The 22,500-nt window shown below is 41.9% G+C and overlaps 5 protein-coding genes across 10 annotated transcripts; 3 read left to right on the top strand and 2 right to left on the bottom strand.

Moving 5' to 3' along the window:
• Positions 1-23: 23 nt before the first annotated feature.
• LOC128263075 (major facilitator superfamily domain-containing protein 1) lies at positions 24-3,081 on the bottom strand. Its single transcript, XM_052997764.1, has 7 exons — positions 2,986-3,081; positions 2,331-2,828; positions 1,358-1,885; positions 800-1,277; positions 619-737; positions 458-557; positions 24-306 (listed from the first exon to the last, which is right to left on the bottom strand). Exons 2-7 carry the CDS (start codon positions 2,536-2,538, stop codon positions 258-260), a joined length of 1,482 nt encoding a protein of 493 aa, XP_052853724.1. The 5' UTR covers positions 2,539-2,828; positions 2,986-3,081; the 3' UTR covers positions 24-257.
• Positions 3,082-3,798: 717 nt separating this feature from the next.
• On the top strand, positions 3,799-6,468 carry LOC128263074 (etoposide-induced protein 2.4 homolog). Of its 5 annotated transcripts, none has more exons than XM_052997758.1 (5): positions 3,799-3,954; positions 4,172-4,205; positions 4,270-4,568; positions 4,646-5,320; positions 5,554-6,468. In XM_052997758.1, the coding sequence occupies exons 2-5, from the start codon at positions 4,191-4,193 to the stop codon at positions 6,062-6,064; spliced, it is 1,500 nt and encodes a 499-aa protein (XP_052853718.1). In that variant the 5' UTR covers positions 3,799-3,954; positions 4,172-4,190; the 3' UTR covers positions 6,065-6,468. The 5 variants fall into 5 exon arrangements, with proteins under 5 accessions (XP_052853718.1, XP_052853723.1, XP_052853719.1 ...); XM_052997763.1 differs by having other exon boundaries at positions 3,803-3,950; XM_052997759.1 differs by having other exon boundaries at positions 3,810-3,954; positions 4,020-4,205.
• Positions 6,469-7,018: 550 nt separating this feature from the next.
• Positions 7,019-11,810, top strand: LOC128263071 (ionotropic receptor 25a). 2 transcript variants are annotated; one of them, XM_052997754.1, is made up of 9 exons: positions 7,019-7,202; positions 7,724-7,873; positions 7,929-8,204; positions 8,639-9,077; positions 9,138-9,252; positions 9,327-9,572; positions 10,064-10,656; positions 10,725-11,240; positions 11,297-11,810. In XM_052997754.1, the coding sequence occupies exons 1-9, from the start codon at positions 7,088-7,090 to the stop codon at positions 11,688-11,690; spliced, it is 2,844 nt and encodes a 947-aa protein (XP_052853714.1). In that variant the 5' UTR covers positions 7,019-7,087; the 3' UTR covers positions 11,691-11,810. The 2 variants fall into 2 exon arrangements, with proteins under 2 accessions (XP_052853714.1, XP_052853715.1); XM_052997755.1 differs by lacking the exons at positions 7,019-7,202; positions 7,724-7,873; positions 7,929-8,204 and having other exon boundaries at positions 9,012-9,077; positions 9,140-9,252.
• A 225-nt stretch (positions 11,811-12,035) lies between these two features.
• Positions 12,036-14,027, top strand: LOC128261527 (protein farnesyltransferase/geranylgeranyltransferase type-1 subunit alpha). Its single transcript, XM_052995263.1, has 3 exons — positions 12,036-12,271; positions 12,332-12,692; positions 12,845-14,027. Exons 1-3 carry the CDS (start codon positions 12,133-12,135, stop codon positions 13,350-13,352), a joined length of 1,008 nt encoding a protein of 335 aa, XP_052851223.1. The 5' UTR covers positions 12,036-12,132; the 3' UTR covers positions 13,353-14,027.
• A 90-nt stretch (positions 14,028-14,117) lies between these two features.
• LOC128261526 (uncharacterized) lies at positions 14,118-21,619 on the bottom strand. The gene is made up of 5 exons (XM_052995262.1): positions 20,300-21,619; positions 17,478-17,581; positions 16,466-16,582; positions 15,932-16,407; positions 14,118-15,618 (listed from the first exon to the last, which is right to left on the bottom strand). Exons 2-5 carry the CDS (start codon positions 17,577-17,579, stop codon positions 15,219-15,221), a joined length of 1,095 nt encoding a protein of 364 aa, XP_052851222.1. The 5' UTR covers positions 17,580-17,581; positions 20,300-21,619; the 3' UTR covers positions 14,118-15,218.
• Between the last annotated feature and the right edge of the window lie 881 nt (positions 21,620-22,500).

The following is a 22,500-nucleotide window of genomic DNA, read 5'->3' as shown; positions in this document are numbered from 1 at the left end:
TTCGTTATTTAATTTGGTGAATGTACATTTACATAATTTTATTCAACATATACAACAAAAAAATAAATATAACAATAGTTTACGGCTTGATATGTATCATAGAATATTGGCTAGGAGTTTAACCAATCGAACGACCACGACGATTGTGCGGTTAGCAGAGTGTGCTCCGTGTTGCATAACAAGTCAAGTTTAGAGAGATGGCGTTAACATCACAATTGGTTATTGGTTAGTAACAGACAATAATCGATCTAGCGCACTTAGTTGCCCAATAAAGGCCGTCGATTCACGAATGGGCACTGCATCGCGCTTTTGGCATGTACACAAAGCAAATACATTTAGAAAGAGAATGTTAATTAGTCAGGAGGGACTGATGTAGTGGTGTGTCATCAGATGTGGGGATAAGTGCACAACATCAAGACATCAATAGCATGCTCAACTCGACTCAATATTCACGTACATCGAGGTGTGATATGTGGCTCGCTGGGCGGGTGACATATTCAAGTTGCCCTGGTGTTTGCGGTTGTAGGCCCAAATCGCACAGGTGGCCAGGAGTGAGACTAAGAACAAAAAATTTACTGGTTTAATAACTGAGCTCATCAAACAAACAGTTAATCTTACTCAGCAGGAAGACCATGAAGAAGACCTGCAGCCAGAAGTGGCTGCCACCGCTGCTATCCACAATAATGCCCGCTGCAATGGTCACCAACGCTAATCCCAGATTCTGCACAGACTGGCAGCTGAAATAGGCACAACTAAGTTCTTAAATCGATCCCAAAAGTCAGCACATTAGTGAACTTACAAGCCATATGCCGTGCCCAGCTGATATTCGGGCACAATCAGCGAGACCAGAGGCCACAAGCTGGCAGCCAACATGGAATAGGACAAGCCCATGATGCTCATGCCAATGTACGGATCCCAGTGGGTGAAGGTCAGCAGGAAGTGGGCCAGCAGCGTGGATATGGTGGCGCAAAACACCCAGGTTACATTTCGTCCGACTTTGTCAATAACGAATCCAAACAGGGGCGATGCTATAGCAGATATCAGGTAGACAATCGAGTTGACCGTGTTCGCCTCATCCGGTGTCATGTGGAAATTGCTCACGAAGAAGGCCTGTCCCAAAGCCACAAAGGGAAAGATGGCCACATAGTAGGCCACGCAGACCACCGACACCATCCAAAAGTCCAGCTTAAAGGTGACTATGTCGCTCAGCTTGGCAATTTCCCCACCAGGATTATTATTACGCTTAAGAATGCGCTCCGCACGCTTGTCCATCCAGCCTAAACATTTAGTTTTTAGAAAATTAATTATAAATAATTGGTTTAAACACAAATTTAAAAGCATAAGGAACAGATCCTACCTAGAATCAAGGTGCAGACCAGGGACATCACACATGTCGAGGAGGCCAGGAACAGGGCTACTCCCAGACCCTTGTAGCCAGAGTAGGATTTTGATACGTATCCATATAGAGGTTGCATTATCCAAAAGTTCACGGTGCTGCCAAAGCGAGCCACCGATAACTGTAGTCCAAAGACCATATTCAGCTCCTTTCCCTTGAACCACAGCACCGCATAGCTGTTTTGGGCCACAGCCAGCGACTCAGCCCCGATGCCGAACACAAATCGTCCCACTATCATCAACCAGAAGTGACCCAGCACTCCGCCCGTGGCGAAGATCAGTTGGCCAACGAGCACGATCAGCATGTAGATAATGGTGCCCAGACGGATCCCGAACACCCGGTCGATAAGGAAGCCGCCCACAAAGCAGAGCACTATGTTTGGCCACGAGTAGATGGAGTAGATCAGGGTGAACTCGGTGGAGCTGAGATCCAGCTCCTTCTGGAACACATCCTGCAATGCGCCAGGATTATCGTAGCAAAAATAGGAACCTAAAAATAGAGTTAGTTTTGATTTATTGGTTTATTTAAGTTTTGGAATTCTAATTTAGCAAACGTCTAGTTTAATTTATATAAATACATTTTTTAAGTCAAAAGTATTCCAATTTAATTAAAAAACTAATATTTTGTTTTTTTTGTTTGTTTGTTAGCGACATTAACTAAAATATTAATTAAAAACGGATATCGCTTATTATATGTAATTTGATTACCTCAAAAAATCTTATTTCAGTTAAACTTATTATTTTTGAAGTTAACAATACAAATTATACTTTATTTTCCTTTTATAAGGTAAGCTAATTTAAGCCCAAGTGATACAAACATTTTTTTTCGAATGGATCATAGTTCACGATCTTTTTTAAAACTAAAGTTAACTTATGTATGTAAAGATCTTAACTTTCTTTGAGCTTCGGAAATGGTATAGTTATCATTGACTCACCAAAACCCAAGAGGCACATGAAGAGCAGGGCCAGGAATCGGTGGGGAGTGCTCGACGGATCGCAGCATCCTGCATCCTTTTGCGGACCGATGAGCGCAGTGTCCCGGGTACTGCGACGTCGCACCACAGGATGCACTTCATCATCGCCGCTGCTGCAACTGCTGCTGTTCGAGGTGTCCACGATGGGTTTGCGTTCCTCGCGTGACATTTTTTCCAGTTTATGTGCCGTCAGGACGTCGGAGGAATGACAGGAAATTTGAGTTGTGCGATGGTAATTGCTTTTTCTTGCTCCTCCTTTGGAATTCCTGCGGTGGGTGGTGGTCGGTTGCGGGTGGGTGGCGCCGGGCTGTGGCCCTACTGTTGTTGCTTATCACTAGACCACACCATTATTCCTTGTTGTTGTTGTTGCTGTTGCCTCAGTATATGTGCAGTATTGATTATTTCCACACACAAACGAATGAATACGGGAAAGTTGGAAGGGGGAATGTTTCGGTTAATCTGCAATAAAAAAGCCAAGATTGAAAATTGCATTCCACGCAGTACATTTTCCACGCACCCACACACAAGCAAAAAGGTAAATGTCACTTGGGTGGGTGTGTTTGTGTGGGTTTACTAGATAAACACGACAGATCTTGTCGCCCATTTGTTGACTAACGGTAAATGGGTAATCAATTAAGCGCGTGCAGTGTGTTGCGGCCTTAACTTTGGGTTGACACCTGATTTAAGGTTTTATTACGTTATTTGCGTATTGAAAACAGCTCAAGCGTTTGCCGATACATACACACATGTCAATAAATATGCATATGTAAACGCCGTATATCGACAAAAAGGGATTAAAAACCTAATGCCCCGTTATCGTAGACAACAAGTAACGTCACACACTAATTCATCACAAGTCCACGGTCTTATTTTGCATTATTTACGTTATATTTTTTTTAAATTGCGATTGTGGCGGGTTTGCGGTTCGAAAATATATTTACTTTTTATTATAGAGAAAACGTATTTGAATGATAAAGAATTAATTATGATAAACACGCAGAGTGCTGTCTACTATATTCAACAAGTTGAGGACTTACGGTTTATTTCGGTCCCCTGGCAGGAGAAGAATGCTTGGTCTTACCTGCTTTCCATACCTTTAGCTGTAGGGATGGAAGTAACGGCTTGTTTCAGTTATCGATGTATTGCTCACCTCTAAAAATCGTTGTAACGGTATACTTCTATCGCTACACCCTTAGAAAAAGAAAGTTTAAATTATTCTTAAAATTAACAATAAATAAACTATTAAAAGGATAATTTTAGTTTTCCTTTTTTTAAATAATAATAAACACCGTTTTTATTTAACAATTTAAATTTAAAAATATGAAAGCATAAGCTTTCTCTGGTAAAATAACGGTATATACAAATATTTACACAAATTTGAGCCTATCGATAGTTTACAACACTGCCTGCCTTCGCATCACTGGTGATGTGTTGATAAATGCCATTCGCGCATCAGGTGGCAACCGTGTGATTTTACACGAAGCAAAACAACTATTATTATTATTAAATTCAGCACAAAGTTCAATGGTTTTTAAGTCTGCACACTCACAATTCGATCAGGAAGCACTGGCATAGCGAAAAGTATGTAAGTGAAAGTTCTAGAAGGGCAAATTCAGCCGAATCACCAGGCACACTCGGTATTTTGTGCAGTGTAAGGGCGCCTGAAAATCCAACGACAATGTTGTCTTCGCCTCGCACAACGCAAATTTATTCAAAGACCCACTGCCACATTTTGATACGCTCTCGAGTAGCTTAACACGTTTCGTATGCTTGCATGTCCATTTCGTAATGCCCCCGAACAGGAACTAAGGTCTGTCCGAGATGGCGGCGATAAAGGTGAGATTCCCCCGCTGAAATCAAACAATGGTCCATTTTTAAATGCGTTGTAAACGTTCCGCAGAACATCACCCTGGGCATTCTGTACGGCCTGTGGGACAGCATACGTGGCATGACTCTGGTCCTGCACATCGACGACGAGGTGAACCGCCAGAATGCCGAGCAGGAGCACCGCCACCAGCTGCGTCGCACCGACAAGGATCGCTACGAGCGTGCAAGGAGATCTCCATCACCAGTCCCCAGTTCGGCGGCTGCCATGATCCGAGAGGAGTACGCCAAGCAGGCGGAGGAGAATGCCGATGAGCGGACGCTGGAGAAGATCCTGGGCAAGAAGACCGTCGTCCAGGAGCAGCAGCCCCAGGGGTAAGTGACACAAAGGCTGACCAATCTCTATATTTACCTATATTTATTGCGCATTTGATTTATTACCTACGGCGCAGGGAGAAGAAGATCGCCAAGAAGCTGTTCAAGTGCTGCATGCTCAACGGCGGTTTCACCTGGCTAAGCATCGTCCTGTTCGAGTCCGCCCTGCTGCCAACGCTCAAGTTCTGCCTGACCATCTTCTACGGAGCGCAGTCGGAGACCCTGCCCGTCGTCTGGGGCTGGCTGCATCCAATCCTGTCGCTGCTTTTCGGCATGATGTGGGTGCTGCCCATCTTCATGCTCTCCAAGATTGTGAGCTCGTTGTGGTTCGCGGACATAGCCAATGCCGCCTACCGCGTGAGGAAGGGTCGCCCGCAGCTGATCCCCGGCATCAGCAAACTAGTGGCCGACTTCCTGTTTAGTATGGTAGTGCAAATGCTGTTTCTGGTGCAGAGCATGCTGGTTAACCTAGTGCCCGTCAAGTATGTGGGTTCCTCGCTTTGCTTCGTCCACCTGTGCCTGCTCTACTCGCTGTACTCCTTCGAGTACAAGTGGTTCAACATGGGCTGGGAGCTGCACCGGCGTCTCACCTACATTGAGAAAAACTGGCCCTACTTCTTCGGCTTTGGCATACCGCTCACCGTACTGACGAACCTCTCCAGTTCGGTGATCGTCAGCAGCTGCATCTTCTCCATCTTCTTCCCCCTGTTCATACTCAGCGGCAACGAGGCGAAGCCCATTGTGGACACCACGTAAGTGTTTTTGATGTGGTAATACAGTCCAGCTTCACTAAATCGAATTTTTCAATGTCGAAATTAGTTTACCTCTTTGAACTTCAAACTATCTGTCTATTGTGCTCTTTGGTTTGACTATATATTTAGACTAAGTGTAATTTAATCCTCCCCTAAGCATAATTCGATTTAGAGAAGCCCGTCTGTACTTCAGCTATAAATATAAATAACTAAAAATTTGACTTCCGCCCCAGTGAGATCTCGCTGCGTCTCTTCTCGCCGGTGGTCTTCATATCGAATCTGTGCTTCGGCGGCAACCCGTGGAGCAAGGCCAACCGACTGAGTGCCATGCAGCGGCAGCAGTACGAGCTGCAGCAGCGCCAACGACTGCTCCAGCGGGATGAGCAGCTGCTGAAGCAGCGCAAGCAGCAATATGTGCAGCAGCAGCGCCTGCAGCAGGAGCAGCTAATGCGACGGGATCGAGATCGCTCACATTCGCGGTCACAGACGCCGCAGCTGGGACAGCCGCATCGCTATGCCCAGGCGCCCGTTTTCGATGCGGGCCGGGTGCGTGACTCCTCCGCCTCGTCCACGCACAGCTCCAACTCGCCGAGCATCAATAGCCACCGGCCACCGCCTTATTACGGGAGCTCGCTGCGCGGAGCCGCGCCCCTAGTGCCCATCCCGGTGCCCGGGGCACCGAGAGCGCCGCTCACCCCGCCCGTGATACGCCAGGAGTCGGGGCCCGATGACTGGAACTTGTGAGATTTATGCTTATATACACGCAACGTAGGCTTTAGCTATATATTATAATTCGATCTGTGTAATGTACGTACCATCTACCTATCTAACCATCGTGAACTGTGTAAGTTAAAGATAACTCTAGGTCTACGCATAATGACAATGTTCGCTAGTCGACACCGCCACCAACACAACGCCCCAATCGCATCGGGCATGACTATACATATATTTATATAGATAGAGTGGCTATATCTGAAATGCGGCTCGCGCAACTGCTGCATAATCGTTTAGATGTTTATTTTAGGCGGCGTTTTTTTCTTTAATTTTTGCTCGTAGGGTGCATTCTCTACACTAGAAATTATGTCGGGCGTAAAGTTCATTTAATGTATAACTAATCAAAAATAAAAATAATTTTGTACTTTCGTCAATTGTTGCTGTTTTGGGTTCTTTAATAGGCAGGCAGTTGATTAATTGTTATCAGTATGGTTTGTCTGGGATTGATTAGAAATGGTGTGAGTCAGAACAAATCTAATGCGAAGGGTGATTTAAATGTTTTTTGATTTTAGATTATATTTATGGAAGACTTTTTAATCAAAAACAAAATATTATTACCCATTATAACCCCATTTCTAGTGCCTCCCCCAACCGATTCCAATAATAATTTCATGTTGATGTGACAGTATAACAAGCTCTTCAAAAACCTTATAATAGCTCTCCCACCAAACCAATCCGCTTATTGTAACCGCCACCAATTAACGACAGAGTTCCAGCACGAACAATCGAACGAGGATATGTGTTCCATGTTTGGTTTTTGGGGTGATGGTGATGTGGGCTTGTGGGCGATTACCCACCAAATTGATTATCACCAAGGTAACACCCATGTGTCCACACATTGTCGGTGTTGAAAGTGAAATTGACAGTAACACTCTGGGTAGTATCCTTTCTTAAAAGCGTAATTTCCTCGACAGTCGCCATTTATTGTTCGTGCCGTGTGGTCACTTGTCAGCTCGTGAAATCCCGAATCGAAACCCCTATGTGATACTCATAATGATTTTGGTCGGACTAAAGGCTTTCAAAAATGTATGGCTGGTTGGATTTTTGTGGCTTTTAAGCGGCCCAAACAGGAAGATAGCTGCGCAAACTACTCAAAATATCAATGTCTGTAAGTGAAGACTCAATCGATTTGAAATATGGATAGCACATATGGGATACAAGTATTTGGAAATTATGGAATTTGTTTAATCAGGAGTAACATAGGTTGTGTACTCCTTGTAAGATTAAAAACAAACTTAAAAATTTAATCGAGGCTTAAATAAACATATTTTGTATAAGTACACAAAGTATGTGTGCTTAGAGTAAGAGCTTTTTTACAGTAGGACAAGGTTTGACTATTTTTATAAAATAACCAAATCAAAAATAGGAAAATATTTATATCCAAATTTTATCATTGTTCTTACATTTATTTTTAGGTGTTCTCAAAATAGTATTTTGTTCACAAACATTCTTTGCTCAGTGCACATTAAGTAAACTAATTAAGTAAAAACTAAGGGAAAAGATATTGGTGGGTGGATAAATTGGGTGGTGCCAGTCATAATAAGTTCTAGGGCAAATAAACAAACGCAATGCCACGTATTGCTTTTGGCCAATGCATTTTAACCCAACCAATCCAATCCTTTGGGATAGTGTTTATCAACGAGGTGGACAATGAACCAGCGGCCAAGGCGGTGGACGTGGTGGTTACCTACTTGAAGAAGAACATCCGATATGGCCTCTCGGTGCAGATGGATTCGATAGAGGCCAACAAATCGGATGCCAAGGTGCTGCTGGAAGCCAGTGAGTTTTGGTTGGAATAGTCCTTCGATTTTTATTTTATTAATTTCCCCTCCAGTTTGCAATAAGTATGCGACAAGTATTGAGAAGAAACAGACGCCCCATTTGATCCTGGACACCACTAAATCCGGAATAGCCTCGGAAACCGTGAAGAGTTTCACCCAGGCCCTGGGATTGCCCACCATTAGTGCCTCATATGGTCAGGAGGGCGATTTGAGGCAGTGGCGCGATTTGGATGAGGCCAAGCAGAAGTATCTACTGCAGGTAATGCCCCCGGCGGACATTATTCCCGAGGTTATCCGAAGTATTGTGAGGCATCTGAACATCACCAATGGTAAGAAAATATGAAAACTAAGAATTAATTAATTTAAATTCTTACAAAAGGTTTTTGGAAATAGAAAATCTTCCACAAATAGTATTATAACCATATTTTTATCCAACAAAACACAATTTTATTTTAATTTTAATGAATTATTAGACGAAGAAACCATTTTTATAAGTTTTATTAATTAGAATTTCTTAGAAATCATAAGTTCTTAGATATAAGTTTTTAGAACAGAAAAACGTTAACATCCTTATACATTATAATATTTAAATAGAAAATTATATTTAATATATATATTTATTTCTTTATTCTAACACTTTTAGTATTAATACAATTTTAGTATTTCAAATGTTTCCAATTCTGATTTACCCTTTTAAATTAAAGAATTTTACTAAGTTTTCGTTCAGCTTTCTACCATAAAAGTAATTATATATCTTGACCAGCTGCCATTCTGTACGATGAAACCTTCGTGATGGACCACAAGTACAAGTCCCTGCTGCAGAACATCCAAACCCGTCATGTGATCACCGCAATAGCCAAAGATGGAAACCGTGAACGCGAGGAGCAGATCGAAAAGCTTCGTAATCTGGACATTAATAACTTTTTTATTCTGGGCAATCTGCAATCGATTCGCATGGTATTGGAATCTGTGAAGCCGGCGTATTTTGAGCGTAACTTCGCCTGGCATGCAATCACTCAGAGCGAAGGAGAAATTAGTAGTCAGCGGGATAATGCGACCATCATGTTCTTGAAGCCCATGGCGTATACGCAATATAGGGACCGCTTGGGACTGCTACGAACCACCTATAATCTCATGGAGGAGCCGCAGTTGGCGTCTGCATTCTACTTTGATCTGGCACTCCGCAGTTTTCTTACCATTAAGTGAGTTTGCCTTAATTACATTTATATTTGTCCCTGCACTTATATATTTATTTTGAACAGAGAAATGCTACAATCGGGTGCCTGGCCAAAGGACATGGAATACCTGAATTGTGACGATTTTCAAGGCGGCAACACACCACCGAGAAACGTGGATCTGCGGGAGTACTTCACCAAGGTGGGCTTTCCCATTTGTACCACACAAATTATGGTTAATTAGTCACTTCAATGCTTTTTGTTCTCGTTCCACAGATAAGCGAGCCGACATCGTATGGAACCTTTGATCTTGTCACGCAACCCAGGCAGCCCTTCAACGGCTTTAGCTACATGAAATTCGAAATGGATATAAACGTGCTACAGATTCGTGGCGGCAGTTCCGTGAACAGCAAATCGATTGGCACCTGGGCAGCGGGTCTGGACTCGCCCCTCATTGTCAAGGATGAGGAGCAGATGAAGAATCTGACGGCGGACACGGTGTACCGCATCTTTACAGTAGTGGTGGGTCAAAACAAGGGCTTAGAACGGATTTGTTAAGAGTACTTAAATTCATCAAATGCAAATGCTGAGTTAGATCTGCATTCTTAACTGGCTAACCATTTTTTAGTTAACTAACTTTTTTAGATCGCTTTGAGCTTTTTGGGAACTAAGAATTATAGCGGTGATATTATAATACTTACTACATACGTAAAATAAAAATCTTAATAAAATTAAAAACACTTTCAATAAATTCAGAGAGTATGCTCTTTTAGTCACAAGTTTAAATTTCCCTTTTTATTTTTGGCAATTAACATTAATTATAAGGTCGGTTTTGAATAACCAAAAAAACAACTTGCTACAAATAGAAAAATTACTAACCTTTAAGTAAAATGATAAACACACAACATATATATATACTATATTTCAAATAAGTTAGATTTTCATATAAGGGTGGGTGGGTCAAATCACTTTCCTAAATAAATATTACAATTTTGTTTATATGTACTTCACAGCAAGCTCCCTTCATTATGCGCGATGAAACGGCACCGAAGGGATACAAAGGATACTGCATAGATCTCATCAACGAGATAGCTGATATTGTCCATTTCGATTACACCATCCAAGAAGTTGAGGATGGTAAATTTGGTAACATGGACGAGAAGGGCGAATGGAATGGCATTGTGAAAAAGCTGATTGACAAACAGGCTGATATTGGCCTTGGTAGCATGTCCGTGATGGCCGAAAGGGAGATTGTCATTGACTTTACGGTTCCCTATTACGATCTGGTGGGGATCACCATCATGATGCAGCGACCCAGTTCTCCCAGTTCGCTTTTTAAGTTCCTCACCGTTCTGGAGACGAATGTGTGGCTCTGCATCCTGGCTGCCTACTTCTTTACCAGCTTCCTCATGTGGGTCTTCGATCGCTGGAGTCCATATAGTTATCAGAATAATCGCGAGAAGTACAAGGACGACGAGGAGAAGCGGGAGTTCAATCTGAAGGAATGCCTGTGGTTCTGCATGACTTCGCTGACACCTCAAGGTGGTGGCGAGGCTCCCAAGAATCTCTCTGGACGTCTGGTGGCCGCCACTTGGTGGTTGTTTGGGTGTGTTATCATCTTAACATTTTATTTAGATATATATTTTGTGATTATTAAGTTTGTTTCTTCCTAAGCTTCATCATCATTGCCTCGTATACGGCCAATTTGGCTGCCTTTTTGACCGTCTCCCGTTTGGATACGCCCGTCGAAAGTTTGGATGACCTGGCCAAGCAGTACAAGATCCTATATGCTCCTTTGAACGGCTCATCGGCAATGACTTACTTCGAGCGAATGGCCAATATAGAGCAGATGTTCTATGAGATCTGGAAAGACCTGTCCCTTAATGACTCTTTGACTCCGTTGGAGCGTTCCAAGCTGGCCGTTTGGGATTATCCGGTGAGCGATAAGTACACCAAGATGTGGCAGGCCATGCAGGAGGCAGCTCTGCCTGCAACTCTCGATGAAGCGGTGGCCCGGGTGCGGAACTCTACAGCAGCCACGGGTTTCGCCTTCCTGGGCGATGCCACCGATATACGGTATCTGCAGTTGACCAACTGTGATCTCCAAGTGGTGGGTGAGGAGTTCTCCCGGAAACCCTATGCCATCGCCGTTCAGCAAGGCTCACATCTCAAGGATCAGTTCAATAACGCGTAGGTAGTCCCCGAAACATATTCCTATCCATGTCTTTAAATCCGTAATCTTAAAGAATCCTGACCCTGCTCAACAAACGACAACTGGAGAAGCTCAAGGAGAAGTGGTGGAAGAACGACGAAGCCCAGGCCAAGTGCGAGAAGCCGGAGGATCAATCGGATGGCATATCCATCCAGAACATTGGTGGTGTCTTCATTGTGATCTTTGTGGGCATTGGAATGGCATGTATCACTTTGGTCTTTGAGTACTGGTGGTATAGGTACCGCAAGAATCCCCGAATCATCGATGTGGCCGAGGCCAACGGGGATCGTTCGAATGTCAAGGATCATCCCGGCAAAATGGCAGACGGAGTAATCCTTGGCAATTCGGGCGAGAAGTTTGAAAAGTCGAATGCTGCACTGCGTCCACGCTTTAATCAGTATCCGGCCACTTTTAAGCCACGTTTCTAGGATAAATCTGTTGGCAATGAATCGAATATTATAGTAAATCGTGCACTGGGATGTCTATGTCTAGTATTTAAGCAACTTCAGACACTTTGTGCACTTTTATTCAAATCGTAATAAATGTTTTAAAAAGGTTTGGTTTCCATTTGGTTATTATAAAAAAGATTGAAATAGGGCCTAAGCTTCCAAAGGATATTAGCTTAAAATAATAACAACATTAACTTTAGTTTTTTGAATTTAAAATATTTATATTTTTAAAATTACTTAGGGTATTCAATTGGCTTTTTTAAAAGATGTTTAGTATTTAAAATGCAGTATAAGGTAAAGCGTTTTTGGTTATACTTTTTCTCCCACCATCTGGTCACACTATACCAAAGCACTGCCCAAAAAGTCAACATAAAATTCCATCTCCGCCCGCGCACATTAGTTTTGTTTTTAATTAACCGCGATGGGGGACAGTTCGGATGAGGAATACCTGGGCACGGAATGGATGCCATATAGCGAACGCTCCGACTGGAAGGATGTGAAGCCACTGGCCCAGGACGACGGCGCCAATCCGGTGGTATCCATTGCCTACAGTCAAAAGTGTGAGTAATGCAGGCGGCTTTATCTCTGAAAGTTACCATCTTTCTATATATACCCCCCAGTTCGCGAAGTTTTCGACTACATGAGGGCCGTAATCGCTCGGGGGGAGAAGAGCCAGCGTGCCTTGGACCTCACCACGGATGCACTGCGTCTCAATCCGGCCAATTACACGGTTTGGCAGTACCGACGCGACATCCTGCGCGAACTGAAGGCTGATTTAAATGCCGAACTAGACTACCTAAGCGAGGTGATCGGCCAAAACTCGAAGAACTATCAGGTGTGGCACCACCGACGCGTCATCGTCGAGATGCTGAACGATCCCAGCAACGAGCTGGAGCTCACGGAGAACGCCCTGGTCAACGATGGCGACGCCAAGAACTACCACGCCTGGCAGCATCGCCAGTGGGCCATTCGCAGCTTCAAGTGAGTGGGAACTTGGGAATACATTCCATGTTTTATATAACTATATATCTATTAAACTAATAATCAAGTAAAAGGCAAAGATTTACAGTCAATCAAGTTTTTGTTCAAGTTTAAGTATTTATTAACTCAATTTCATTATTTTGAATTTATAGACTCTATGACGACGAGCTGAGTTTTGTGGATCGTCTGATTTGCGAGGATCAGCGCAACAATTCGGCCTGGAATCAGCGCTTCTTTGTGATCAAGTACTTTGGATTCTCGCCGGATATGATCCAGCGGGAACTGTCGTACACGATGAACCGCATTCGCATAATCAAGAACAACGAAAGTGCCTGGAACTATTTGGTGGGTGTGATGCGGCAGGGCGACAATGGCAAGGCACAGCTTAATAGCTACCCTGAGGTGGTGGAGTTCGTGGAGGAGCTCTACCAGGCCGGCAACCGATCACCCTATTTGGTGGCCTTCCTCATCGATCTGTACCAGGAGCAGGCACTCCAGTTGAAGGTCGGCGATAGCGACCAGTTGGCCCGTAAGGTATACGGCCTATGCGATGACATGGCCAGCAAACACGATACGATCCGTCGGAAGTACTGGCATTATGTGGCCACCCATCTGAAAAACCAACTGAGCAAAGTCGAGGAGAAGCAGCAGCAGCAGTAGTACAGGTCAAAAAAATATTGTTTGCTTAGTTTTAAACCACTTTACGACGTACTTAGGCCTTCTTTATATATAAATAAAATTACATTTACCAGAATAGCAGTGTCTGGAGTGTCTAGAATGTTGCGAGACCCAAACTATACATTGCCACATGTCATCACGGGCAATCATCTTTTGTGTTTGCCGCATCTGTCCCGTTTTGTTTACCTAAGTGAGCTGTTGTGTTTGAACACGTAAATTTCATTAACAATGAGCAGATAATTTTAGCGCAGTGTGTACTCCACATGAGGCCATTCAGCAGTTGAAGTGAGCTCGTAAATTATGGAAATAATTTAATGCTTTTAATGCTTGCCTTTAGTTAGAGCTTCTGTTTGTGTGCAAATTAATGTGGGAATATTTGGGCAGCGTAACAAACACTTAAGAATATATATCACCATTTTCTAGAGCAAAACTTCTCTTTCCCTTCAGTTATCTTGGGTTAGATACTATTCGAATTTCTTATCTTGTTCGTCAGAGACAGGAAGAACCTTCAGTGTACTGTCTCAATATTGTTATTTATTTAAATTTGCTTCTTCAGTTTTTGTTTTTTTTTTTTCTCATTTGTTTTTAGTTCGAGTACATACAATATAGCAGTTGTAATATATAACTTTTTCATTAAATTTGATTTTCTTGCATATATTTTGAGATTCGGTTTTTGCATTTTTATAATAGAAAACCTCCACAGATGACTCCGATCTTGGCCGCACGGATGACGGTTGGACTTAAATCATCCATGGAGAGAGTGGGAATCGGGTTTGGGAGTACTTAAAATGAAGCAGAAGACATCTTTGGCGTGTTTTTTATTTTGTTTCTTTTTTTTTTTAGTTCAGCTAAATAGGAGCAAAATCATTGAGTACTCGTTTGCATAGTTTAATAAAATTTCGTAATAATAAAATATATATTTATTTTGTATTCTTGTTTGGTTTTCGCTTCGTTTCGTATATTTTTTTTTTTGGATTTGGGTATGTATATAAATTTGAAAAAAGCCTATAAATCCAAATTTACTTGGTACAAGACCATTTAAAATCAAAGCACTTCGTTTGGGTCATCAAAAGTATTCAATATTATTTGAAAAATATATATGTAGTATTCTGAAACGGGTTCTTTAAAAAAAGGAAAGTGTGCAAAGCTCTGTTCCGTGGCCCAAGCGAGAGATTTGTTGGTTTTTTCGGTAGCAAAGACCGTTGATTTGAGATTATCTTTCTGTTCAGAAATTTTGCGTGGCGAGCCAGAAGAGAGAAGTAGAATGTGTTTGTCTGTTTTGTTTGTTTAGTTCGTTTAACAATTTGATATATAGAGTTAATATATATAATAGTTTTAATAAATTGATGCGCTCCTCGTTTTTGCTTTGAGCCATTCTGTTTGTGTTTCTTGTTCGATCTTGGAGTTCATTTTTGTAAAAGCATTTTTAGCAAAAAATTAAAAATTCTCTCTGTATCCGGTTCCCGTTTAAAATTTCTGACTTCAGCGCGTTCTTGATCGATTTAAATCCCCCCATTTAAAGTTTAGTACTTGTCATCGAATCCTAAGCAATACCCATATAAAATAAATCCCTTGATTCCGGCCGAAAATTCGCGTTCTCCGATCGACGTCACCGCGTTTTTCTGTGTGGAGGAAGCTTCATATACCATCTATAAATATACTCGTACAGTTTCTTGGTTTTCTCGTTAATATAATTGTTTAAAAAATCAACGCCACTTGATGTGTGCCATGTCCTTCCTGTCTGTCCTAAAGAGTCCTAAGAGGTGCTTACAGCTTTAAGCATAAGTTAAGCGTTGGCGCAGCGCTTCGATCGATCGATCCCGTAACGCATCCCTAACCCAACCTGGCCTACTTGTCCTCCCCGATGCCCTCGTCGGTCGTGGTCTTGCGCTCCCTCGCCTCGTCCCCGCTGATATCACATTTTTCAGCCAACATATCCTCGATGCCCTCGTCCACCGTCTGGCTCTCGCCGGGCACATGTTTGCGCCGCAGCTTGGTCACCACCACGCACTCGCCCTGCGGCAACGGCGGAAACTTTCCGTAGGACGTGTTTCCAATGGTTCCCACGGTGCTGTCCTCGTAGCAGTCCGGTGTCATCCGCACCCGGCACGTCTCGAAGGCCTTCTCGTAGCCCAGCTTTGTGTACAAACTGCGGGACGCATCGTTCCCTGGACGTATCACTACGAAGGGCGTGTATCCTCGCTCGATCACCAGCTGGGTCAGCGACTTGGCCAGACGAATGCCATAACTGTGGGGAAATTTAAATATTGTAGACTTAGTAAATCAAGACTTAATAAACAGAGCCTTAAGAAATATCTGAAAATATTTGGCAAGATTACTTTAAAGACCTGAGTTCCCAAGACTTAGCTTAGGAAATAATTTTTTAGTTAGCTACGAAAGGTTTCGTAGACACCAAAGTGTTGCTTTTGCTTTAAATATTGTTTCAAGATATTTCTATGACACACCCCATCAAAGTTAAAAAACTTTCTGGGTCAGAGATGTTTGCATTTTGGCTCAAATTAACTTTTAATAAAGACCCACGTAATTGTAGCTCTACTAACCCCATACGCCTAAAGTCTGGACGTGTTTGCATTGAGAACATGGCGCCGTAATATGAGTGGACCATCCAGGCGGCTAGCTCCCCAGTTTCCTTGCGAAAAATGCCCAAGCCGGGCAGCTTGCGCACAAGGATGTCAAACAGCTGGACGCACTCGATTTCGTTGGCAGGATATAGATCATGGATGCCCTGCACGTTGTCCAGGTTCAGCAGACGCATCTCCGCATCCTCCGGCAGCGGCTCCAGCTCCAGGTCGGCGTTCAGCTTGTTGCACACGTAGATATCACCACTGAGTCGTTCCATCACACCGAACTTCGAGTAGAAGTCATCCAGGCGATTCATAATGGCGATGTGCGTAAAGTTCAGGTACATAGGCTTCTGCCAATCTATAAGTACATCTTCGGTGCGCATCATATCGACATGCTCGATGTGTGCGGATGGACAAAATATGCCAAGAGTTTGGTATATATTGTTGTGCGGCTATATAAATATTCAAAAATCAACTTTTGGACTCGAAAATAGTGTGTTCTGAACTCACCGCAAGCGTGCATCCTGGAAAATGGAGAACTATCGGTTTTTCGGGCCAATCCTTAGCAACATAAAACTTAAAATCCCAAATACGATCATTCAGGTACGTTTTTATGGTTTGATGAAACTGCAAGTAGAAGTTGACAAATTCAAATTTAGTAAGGTTAGCTTGTTTTAAATATTAAGGAACATAAACACCAAGTACGTTTTATGGAGCTGATGAAACTGAAAGAAAAGTAAATTAAAATTAAATAGGTTGTTGCTTAGTTTTAAAACTTTAACAGTCTCGATTAGGATGGGATTTTTTAAAATAATTTAGATTTCTGTTAGGTCTTTAAGACTTATGTAAATGGATATATGGCTACTCTCTTTTTCCATTTATTTATGTGGTTTAAATACTTTTTAATTACAATTAAGTGCATTAAAAAGCCAACGTTTATATTAAATTAATCGTGCTTAAAGTCGCAATTAATTAAATTAAATTACACCACTTAATTTATTTAAGCACTATCCATATTTAACAATTACAAAACGCATGTCGTAAAAGCATTTTCCCAGACGTTGGCTTCGCATTCCCAGAGCTGTTGGTATCCGCCCCGGAAAAAACTTGCTCGCTAAAAATCGAAACTTTAAGCAACTCCAGGGGTGGCCAAATCCTTGAGGCCGGTGCCAAGCCATAGATATAGCCAACAAAGGCAAAAAGGCACGTGATGTTCGAAACGGAATGGCATTAAAAATTGAACAAAAAATACAAGTGTAAACAGTGAAAACAGGTCAACAGAAAAAGTTGCGATCCCAGCTTTGAGGGTTTGGGATTGCATGACTTGTGGTCTCGGTCTCGGCAGTTGTAACGCCTTCTGACTGCCAAGCCCCCTACATTCTCCTCAAACTGCAGGTAATTGTTGGTAAATTATCTGAGAATCGGGCGTGGCAACTGGGGAATATCTTAGTGCCACAAATTTCACGGGAAATAAAGATGAAAAAAATAAAAGCAGTCATGTGTGCAAGCATTTGATACGCACCTTTAATGATTCCGGCAGATAGCGTTCTAAAGTTACCAAAATTTCTGGAAGCTCTGATTCATGCACCAAACGAAAGTGTTTACCTTCAGGAATGATTTCCATTTCTGTAACGAAAATAAAGCCAGGTTAACCTTTTGCGTAATGTTCATTGCCTAATGTATGAGCAGGTGTTTTAAAGGTAATGCTTGTATATTTAGAATCCCTATACGCCCATCAAGGTCTCACGTTTTGGCCTCTTTCAAGGCCAAAGCTCAACAACAGAAAAGTTGCAAAAGCAAAAGTCACACACTGTTTTCAAGAGAGGGAGCTAAAAGAACCGGGGCGCACACGTCCGGATGTTGAGGATGCTCAGCCGCAAATGGTTTGACGGAATATGGATTGGCTTTCCATTTCCATCGGGGCTAAGGCCCCTAGCTACTCAACCATTCAAATTGGTTGTGCATCGGAAGGACATTGGCAATTGAGCCAAATTAGCAGGAAAGTGCAATGCCAAAACAGGTAATCACCATCAAATTTCGCCCAATAATCAATTTAATTTGATTAACTAAATATTTCATTAATTAAGGTCTACTTTTGATGACATGATTGGTCTAAACTTAAATGATTTTTAATAGTGCTTAAGAAAACACAAACTACAATTTAAAAGCGACTCCTTTAGTTATTGAGCAATAAATTTTAGTTATTTACACGGTCTGAAAGTATTAAATACAAATTTAATGTCTTAATCTGTCATGCCAAATAGTTTTTTTCGACACACATTTTTTTGTGCGTTATTTCCGGAATATTTGCAATTTAATTTGTGTTTTCTTGTTTTTATCGCAAGATTGATAGCCGTAGTGATTGATTGACGAATGCGCCAAATATCATTATCCTTCACTCGTCCATGGCATGTGCCACTCCTCCTCAGCAAAAACCGCCCCACCCCGACAGGGGTTACTATGACTATTTATTGCAGTTATTTGTGTGCCCAAAACGAACGTAATAATGGGGCACATGCTGGCTGGAATTAGTATTAGTCATGTTGTACATAAGCCAAGGTGGCAGGCGGCAGTCCGTGAAAAGGGAAGCAGGAGCAGGGGGTCCTAGACTACTGGCCAAGATATGCCACGTATCCGCATCACGTCTGATTCGGCTCAGACGGTGCTAAACACTAGTGTCTCCCAGCAAAATCAATATCAGACCTGAGACTAAGCATTTGCTATTCCTGTTGATAAGAGCATTCTTCGCCCATAGAAAAAAACAAACTCGGGTGTGTCACTGTGGTCTCTAGTGATTTAAAATCACAATTCAAATTTGTTAGATATGCGTTCAAACATCCGTATTCTAAAAATACGTACTTCTTAACGAAAAACTTTAAATATTGTTAGGGCTAACAATTATTTGCCTAGATCAAATTTTGTAGTTTACTGCGGACATGAAGATTGCTTTTATCCAATAAAAGTAGATTCTTTATAATAAATTCAAACTTGATAACTTTAAATTTGCAAAATCGTAGTCACAATTGGAAATATTATTATTAGAATTGGAAATATAATTATTAATCAGTTGTATAACAAAGTTATTCTGGAATCCAATTAATGGTAAAAGTTTTGCTTTGTGCAACTTTCCTAGTTTCACTACAATAAATACAATACAATACAAATAATGCCGTTGACATTTCACAGCGACTTCCCCGCGTGGTTCGAAATGCAAAACAGACGCGACACCGCAGGTGCCGACATCGCCCCGAGAAAGTCCCAGTCGTATTCGCATTCCGATCCCGAGCCCTTTTCGGCCACAGACGGGTGTACTTCCCCGCCCAATACCGCCCACGCCTGCTCCTTTACCTGTGGCATGCTATCGCACTTGTCAGCCAATTTATTTCGGTTACGTTTGCTATTTTTTTTTTCGGACTAATTATTGAGTTGCCATATGGCAGCGATGCGTTAAATTTTAATACCCTGGCCGGAAGGGCATCATGAATTGGTCATGAGATGGCTTCCCTTGAATCCGGCTGGAAAGGGATCGGAATCAGGGTGAAACGCCCCGAAAGTGAAAGGAGCGGGGATGAATGTGTGTGTTTGCTAAATTCCAGGAATATGGAATTTGCAAGCAAAGAGGGATCGACAAATAAAGCAGGGAGATGCTCTGAATAAATTCCCATTTAAAGTATTCATCCTAGGAACTCAGGTAGGACGAACTTAAAAGGAATTGAAGAAAAAAAACTAAAAGAAGTACTTACAAAAAAGGAAAGTAGAGAGTACAGTGAAATCGAATCGGTCACAATTCTGAAGAAATATATGCATATTAAAGAACCAAACGTAAAGGTAATTGAAAGGACAATATATGAATGAACAAACGGGATTTATGTAGCTGGAGTAGTAGAATTATAATGACCATACAAATGAGGCAAGGTTAATAGCCATAATAGGTTTGCTTTTAAGGACAAATAAGTAAACAGAAGGAAAAAAATAATATTATTGTTGTGGTTTTTCAGGAAAACCTTATATGTAAATAGGAGAATCGAATAAATTACTAAAATGGATATTAAATACGAGGGTATTTTAAGATTCTTAAATTTATAAAGACTTTTTCTGTTTATTAATGATACGACGCCCATCGAATAACGAATTTCTAGGAACCCTTGGCGGCTGATTACAGATGCGATTTCTTGAGGCGCATCCACGCTAATTGACATGCACATGTGCATCTTTGGGAATGGCGCGCAGAAAAGTTAGCGACATGTTCTCTGTTCTCAATTAAAAACGAAAAATCAGATCCCAGAAATGTGCATAGGGCAACCCACAATTCCCACAATGTTTTTGCTTATGAAGTGCACTTACAAAAAATATTAATTCCGTTGACCTTGTGTGAATTTGAGGCTGCCTTGGCTGGTGGTGCGACTTCTGCTTTTGGTGGTTGTGGTGGTGGTGGTGCTGCTGCCTTTGCTTTTTTCTTTTGCGGTTTTCGATTTTATCCTCGAGGCGTGTCAGCTTTGCGTGTGCGATATTTATTTAGATTTATTTTAAACGCTCACCGAATTATTTGTGATTTATGTTTGGAAATTTATAAAAGAAATTGATTTCTTTTTCTAGTTATTTTTTTTTTGTTGGTTTTGAAAAAGTGCAGTATGAAAATAATTGTTGTTTATAAATTTATGTTTTTTTTTTTTTAATTTGCAAATCACAGATGTCTTTATTAGAAAAATGTAGTTATTATTTTAGGCTGCTTGTTTGGTTGATAGTTTTGCTTATCCCTTCTCTTGCGAAATTCTGGAAGTACTTCTTGTTTTCTTTTTGCTGCTTGGTTAGGCCTTTTTTGAATGGAGATGTCGGCAGGCTGTGATTGATTTTTCTGGTTCTTGTGCTGTCGATTGTTTGTTGAGTGGGCCTAACCCGATGGACGCGACTGTTGTAGTTGTCTCCGCCTGAATTAACAGTTATTTCGCTGTTCTCCTCCTCACCTTCTTTGCTCCTCTTTGCTCGTTTTAAGCCCCCGGTGCACCTCCACCACTGATGGCCTAACCAAACGGCGTCTGTTCGCTTTTTACCGTTAACGTCCAGGCGATTCTCTGCGCGTTTGTGTGTGTTTGGTGTGTGTGTGCTACGCGCGTGAGTGTGTGTGCATGGCGTTTGGGGGCGGCGGGGAAAAGGGGGGCGACTGCTTCAGAGTTTTGCAGCCGATTAATAATTCTCGGCTTTTCGTTTTCGAGACGCGTCTGTCGTTGCAATTTGTGTATTTTAACAGAAAATTGATTTTCTACAGCGGCCTGGCCTGATTTCAGCTTCCTCTTCGTCCTGTGTGTGGGTTGGTAAGTCCTGGCAGCGCTTTCAGTTTTGATTTACTTCAGTTTTTTGGCCACACACAACCAAGGACACTCACGCACACACACACACTCACTGGCACACGCACCCACAACGGTACACGCACAGTGGAATCGAATTTGAGTTCGAATAATTCGATTGCGGCTCTTTTTGGGAACTTTTTGCATCAACTGTGGACTGGACTGCTTGCTGTTGCTGTTGCTGCTGCTGATGCGTTGTTGCTGTCGCTCCAATTCGCTGTTGTTGCCTTCGCCTTGGATGGATTTTCCTCGGATTTCCTTGTGGTTTTCTGCTGGGTGTCCACTGCGAAAACCGAACTGAACTGACTGACTGACGACAACGAACTAATTTCGCAGCCCAAGGAGCAGCAGCTATGAAAACGCCGCAGCAGCAACAGCAGCAGATGTTGCTGCTTTCGCCGCAGTTTGTTGTTGTTGCTGCCACTGCCTCACAGTGGGGCGGTTTCCGAGGTTCTGGCAGGGTCTCGAAATGATTTGAATTTTTTGATTTTGTCCTTTAGCACGCTGCCCCAATTTTTAAAAAGATTCATCCTTGCACAAAGAGGATAAATTTCATACCAAATATGATTTTTAGTCGGATTTTATTAAATAAACTTTTAGAAAAATGTATTTTGTACATTCTCGAAAGAATTAAATATTAGCCAGTGCAATTTACCTTTTCGGTATTTGTAACCTAAATTATTCTTAACATATGAATTTCAGTATCCTAGGTACTTTTATATTTTTTGAGAACTACTGTGCAACGCTTGCAAAATCGAGAACGAAAGAAACTGCAACGTGGCAGCGACAACGTTATTTTTCGCTTTCGCTCTCACATTTCTCCATTTCTCACCCTATGTAATTCGCTCAACTCTCTCTCACGTGCACTTGCAAAAACAATTGCGTTCGAAAGAAAAGCAGTTGTTAATTGCTGTTTGAAGAAATTTTACAAGAGTAAAATAATTCTAAAAATATGAAATGATTTTAACCCCAGTAAAGTAAATAATTAATGGGTTTTATAAGGCAAAAAGTAATAATTGGTTCCTAAAGTTTTTAATACATGTGTATTTCTAAAATTTAATTGCTTTAAATCAATTAATTGAATTTCCCTGAGCTTGCATTCCTCAAAATTCTCTCAGTGCGCCTGCTCTTTGTGTTTGCTCGTCGTCCTTTTACCTCCCACCGCCGGCTATTGCAGTTGTGTTCGTGCTCTCCCGAGTC

The sequence above is a fragment of the Drosophila gunungcola genome, unplaced genomic scaffold (genome assembly GCF_025200985.1).
Source record: "Drosophila gunungcola strain Sukarami unplaced genomic scaffold, Dgunungcola_SK_2 000001F, whole genome shotgun sequence".
NCBI classification, from domain to species: Eukaryota; Metazoa; Arthropoda; class Insecta; order Diptera; family Drosophilidae; genus Drosophila; species Drosophila gunungcola.
Note: the sequence above shows the minus strand (reverse complement) of the source record. Positions and strands in the feature narration are given on the sequence as shown.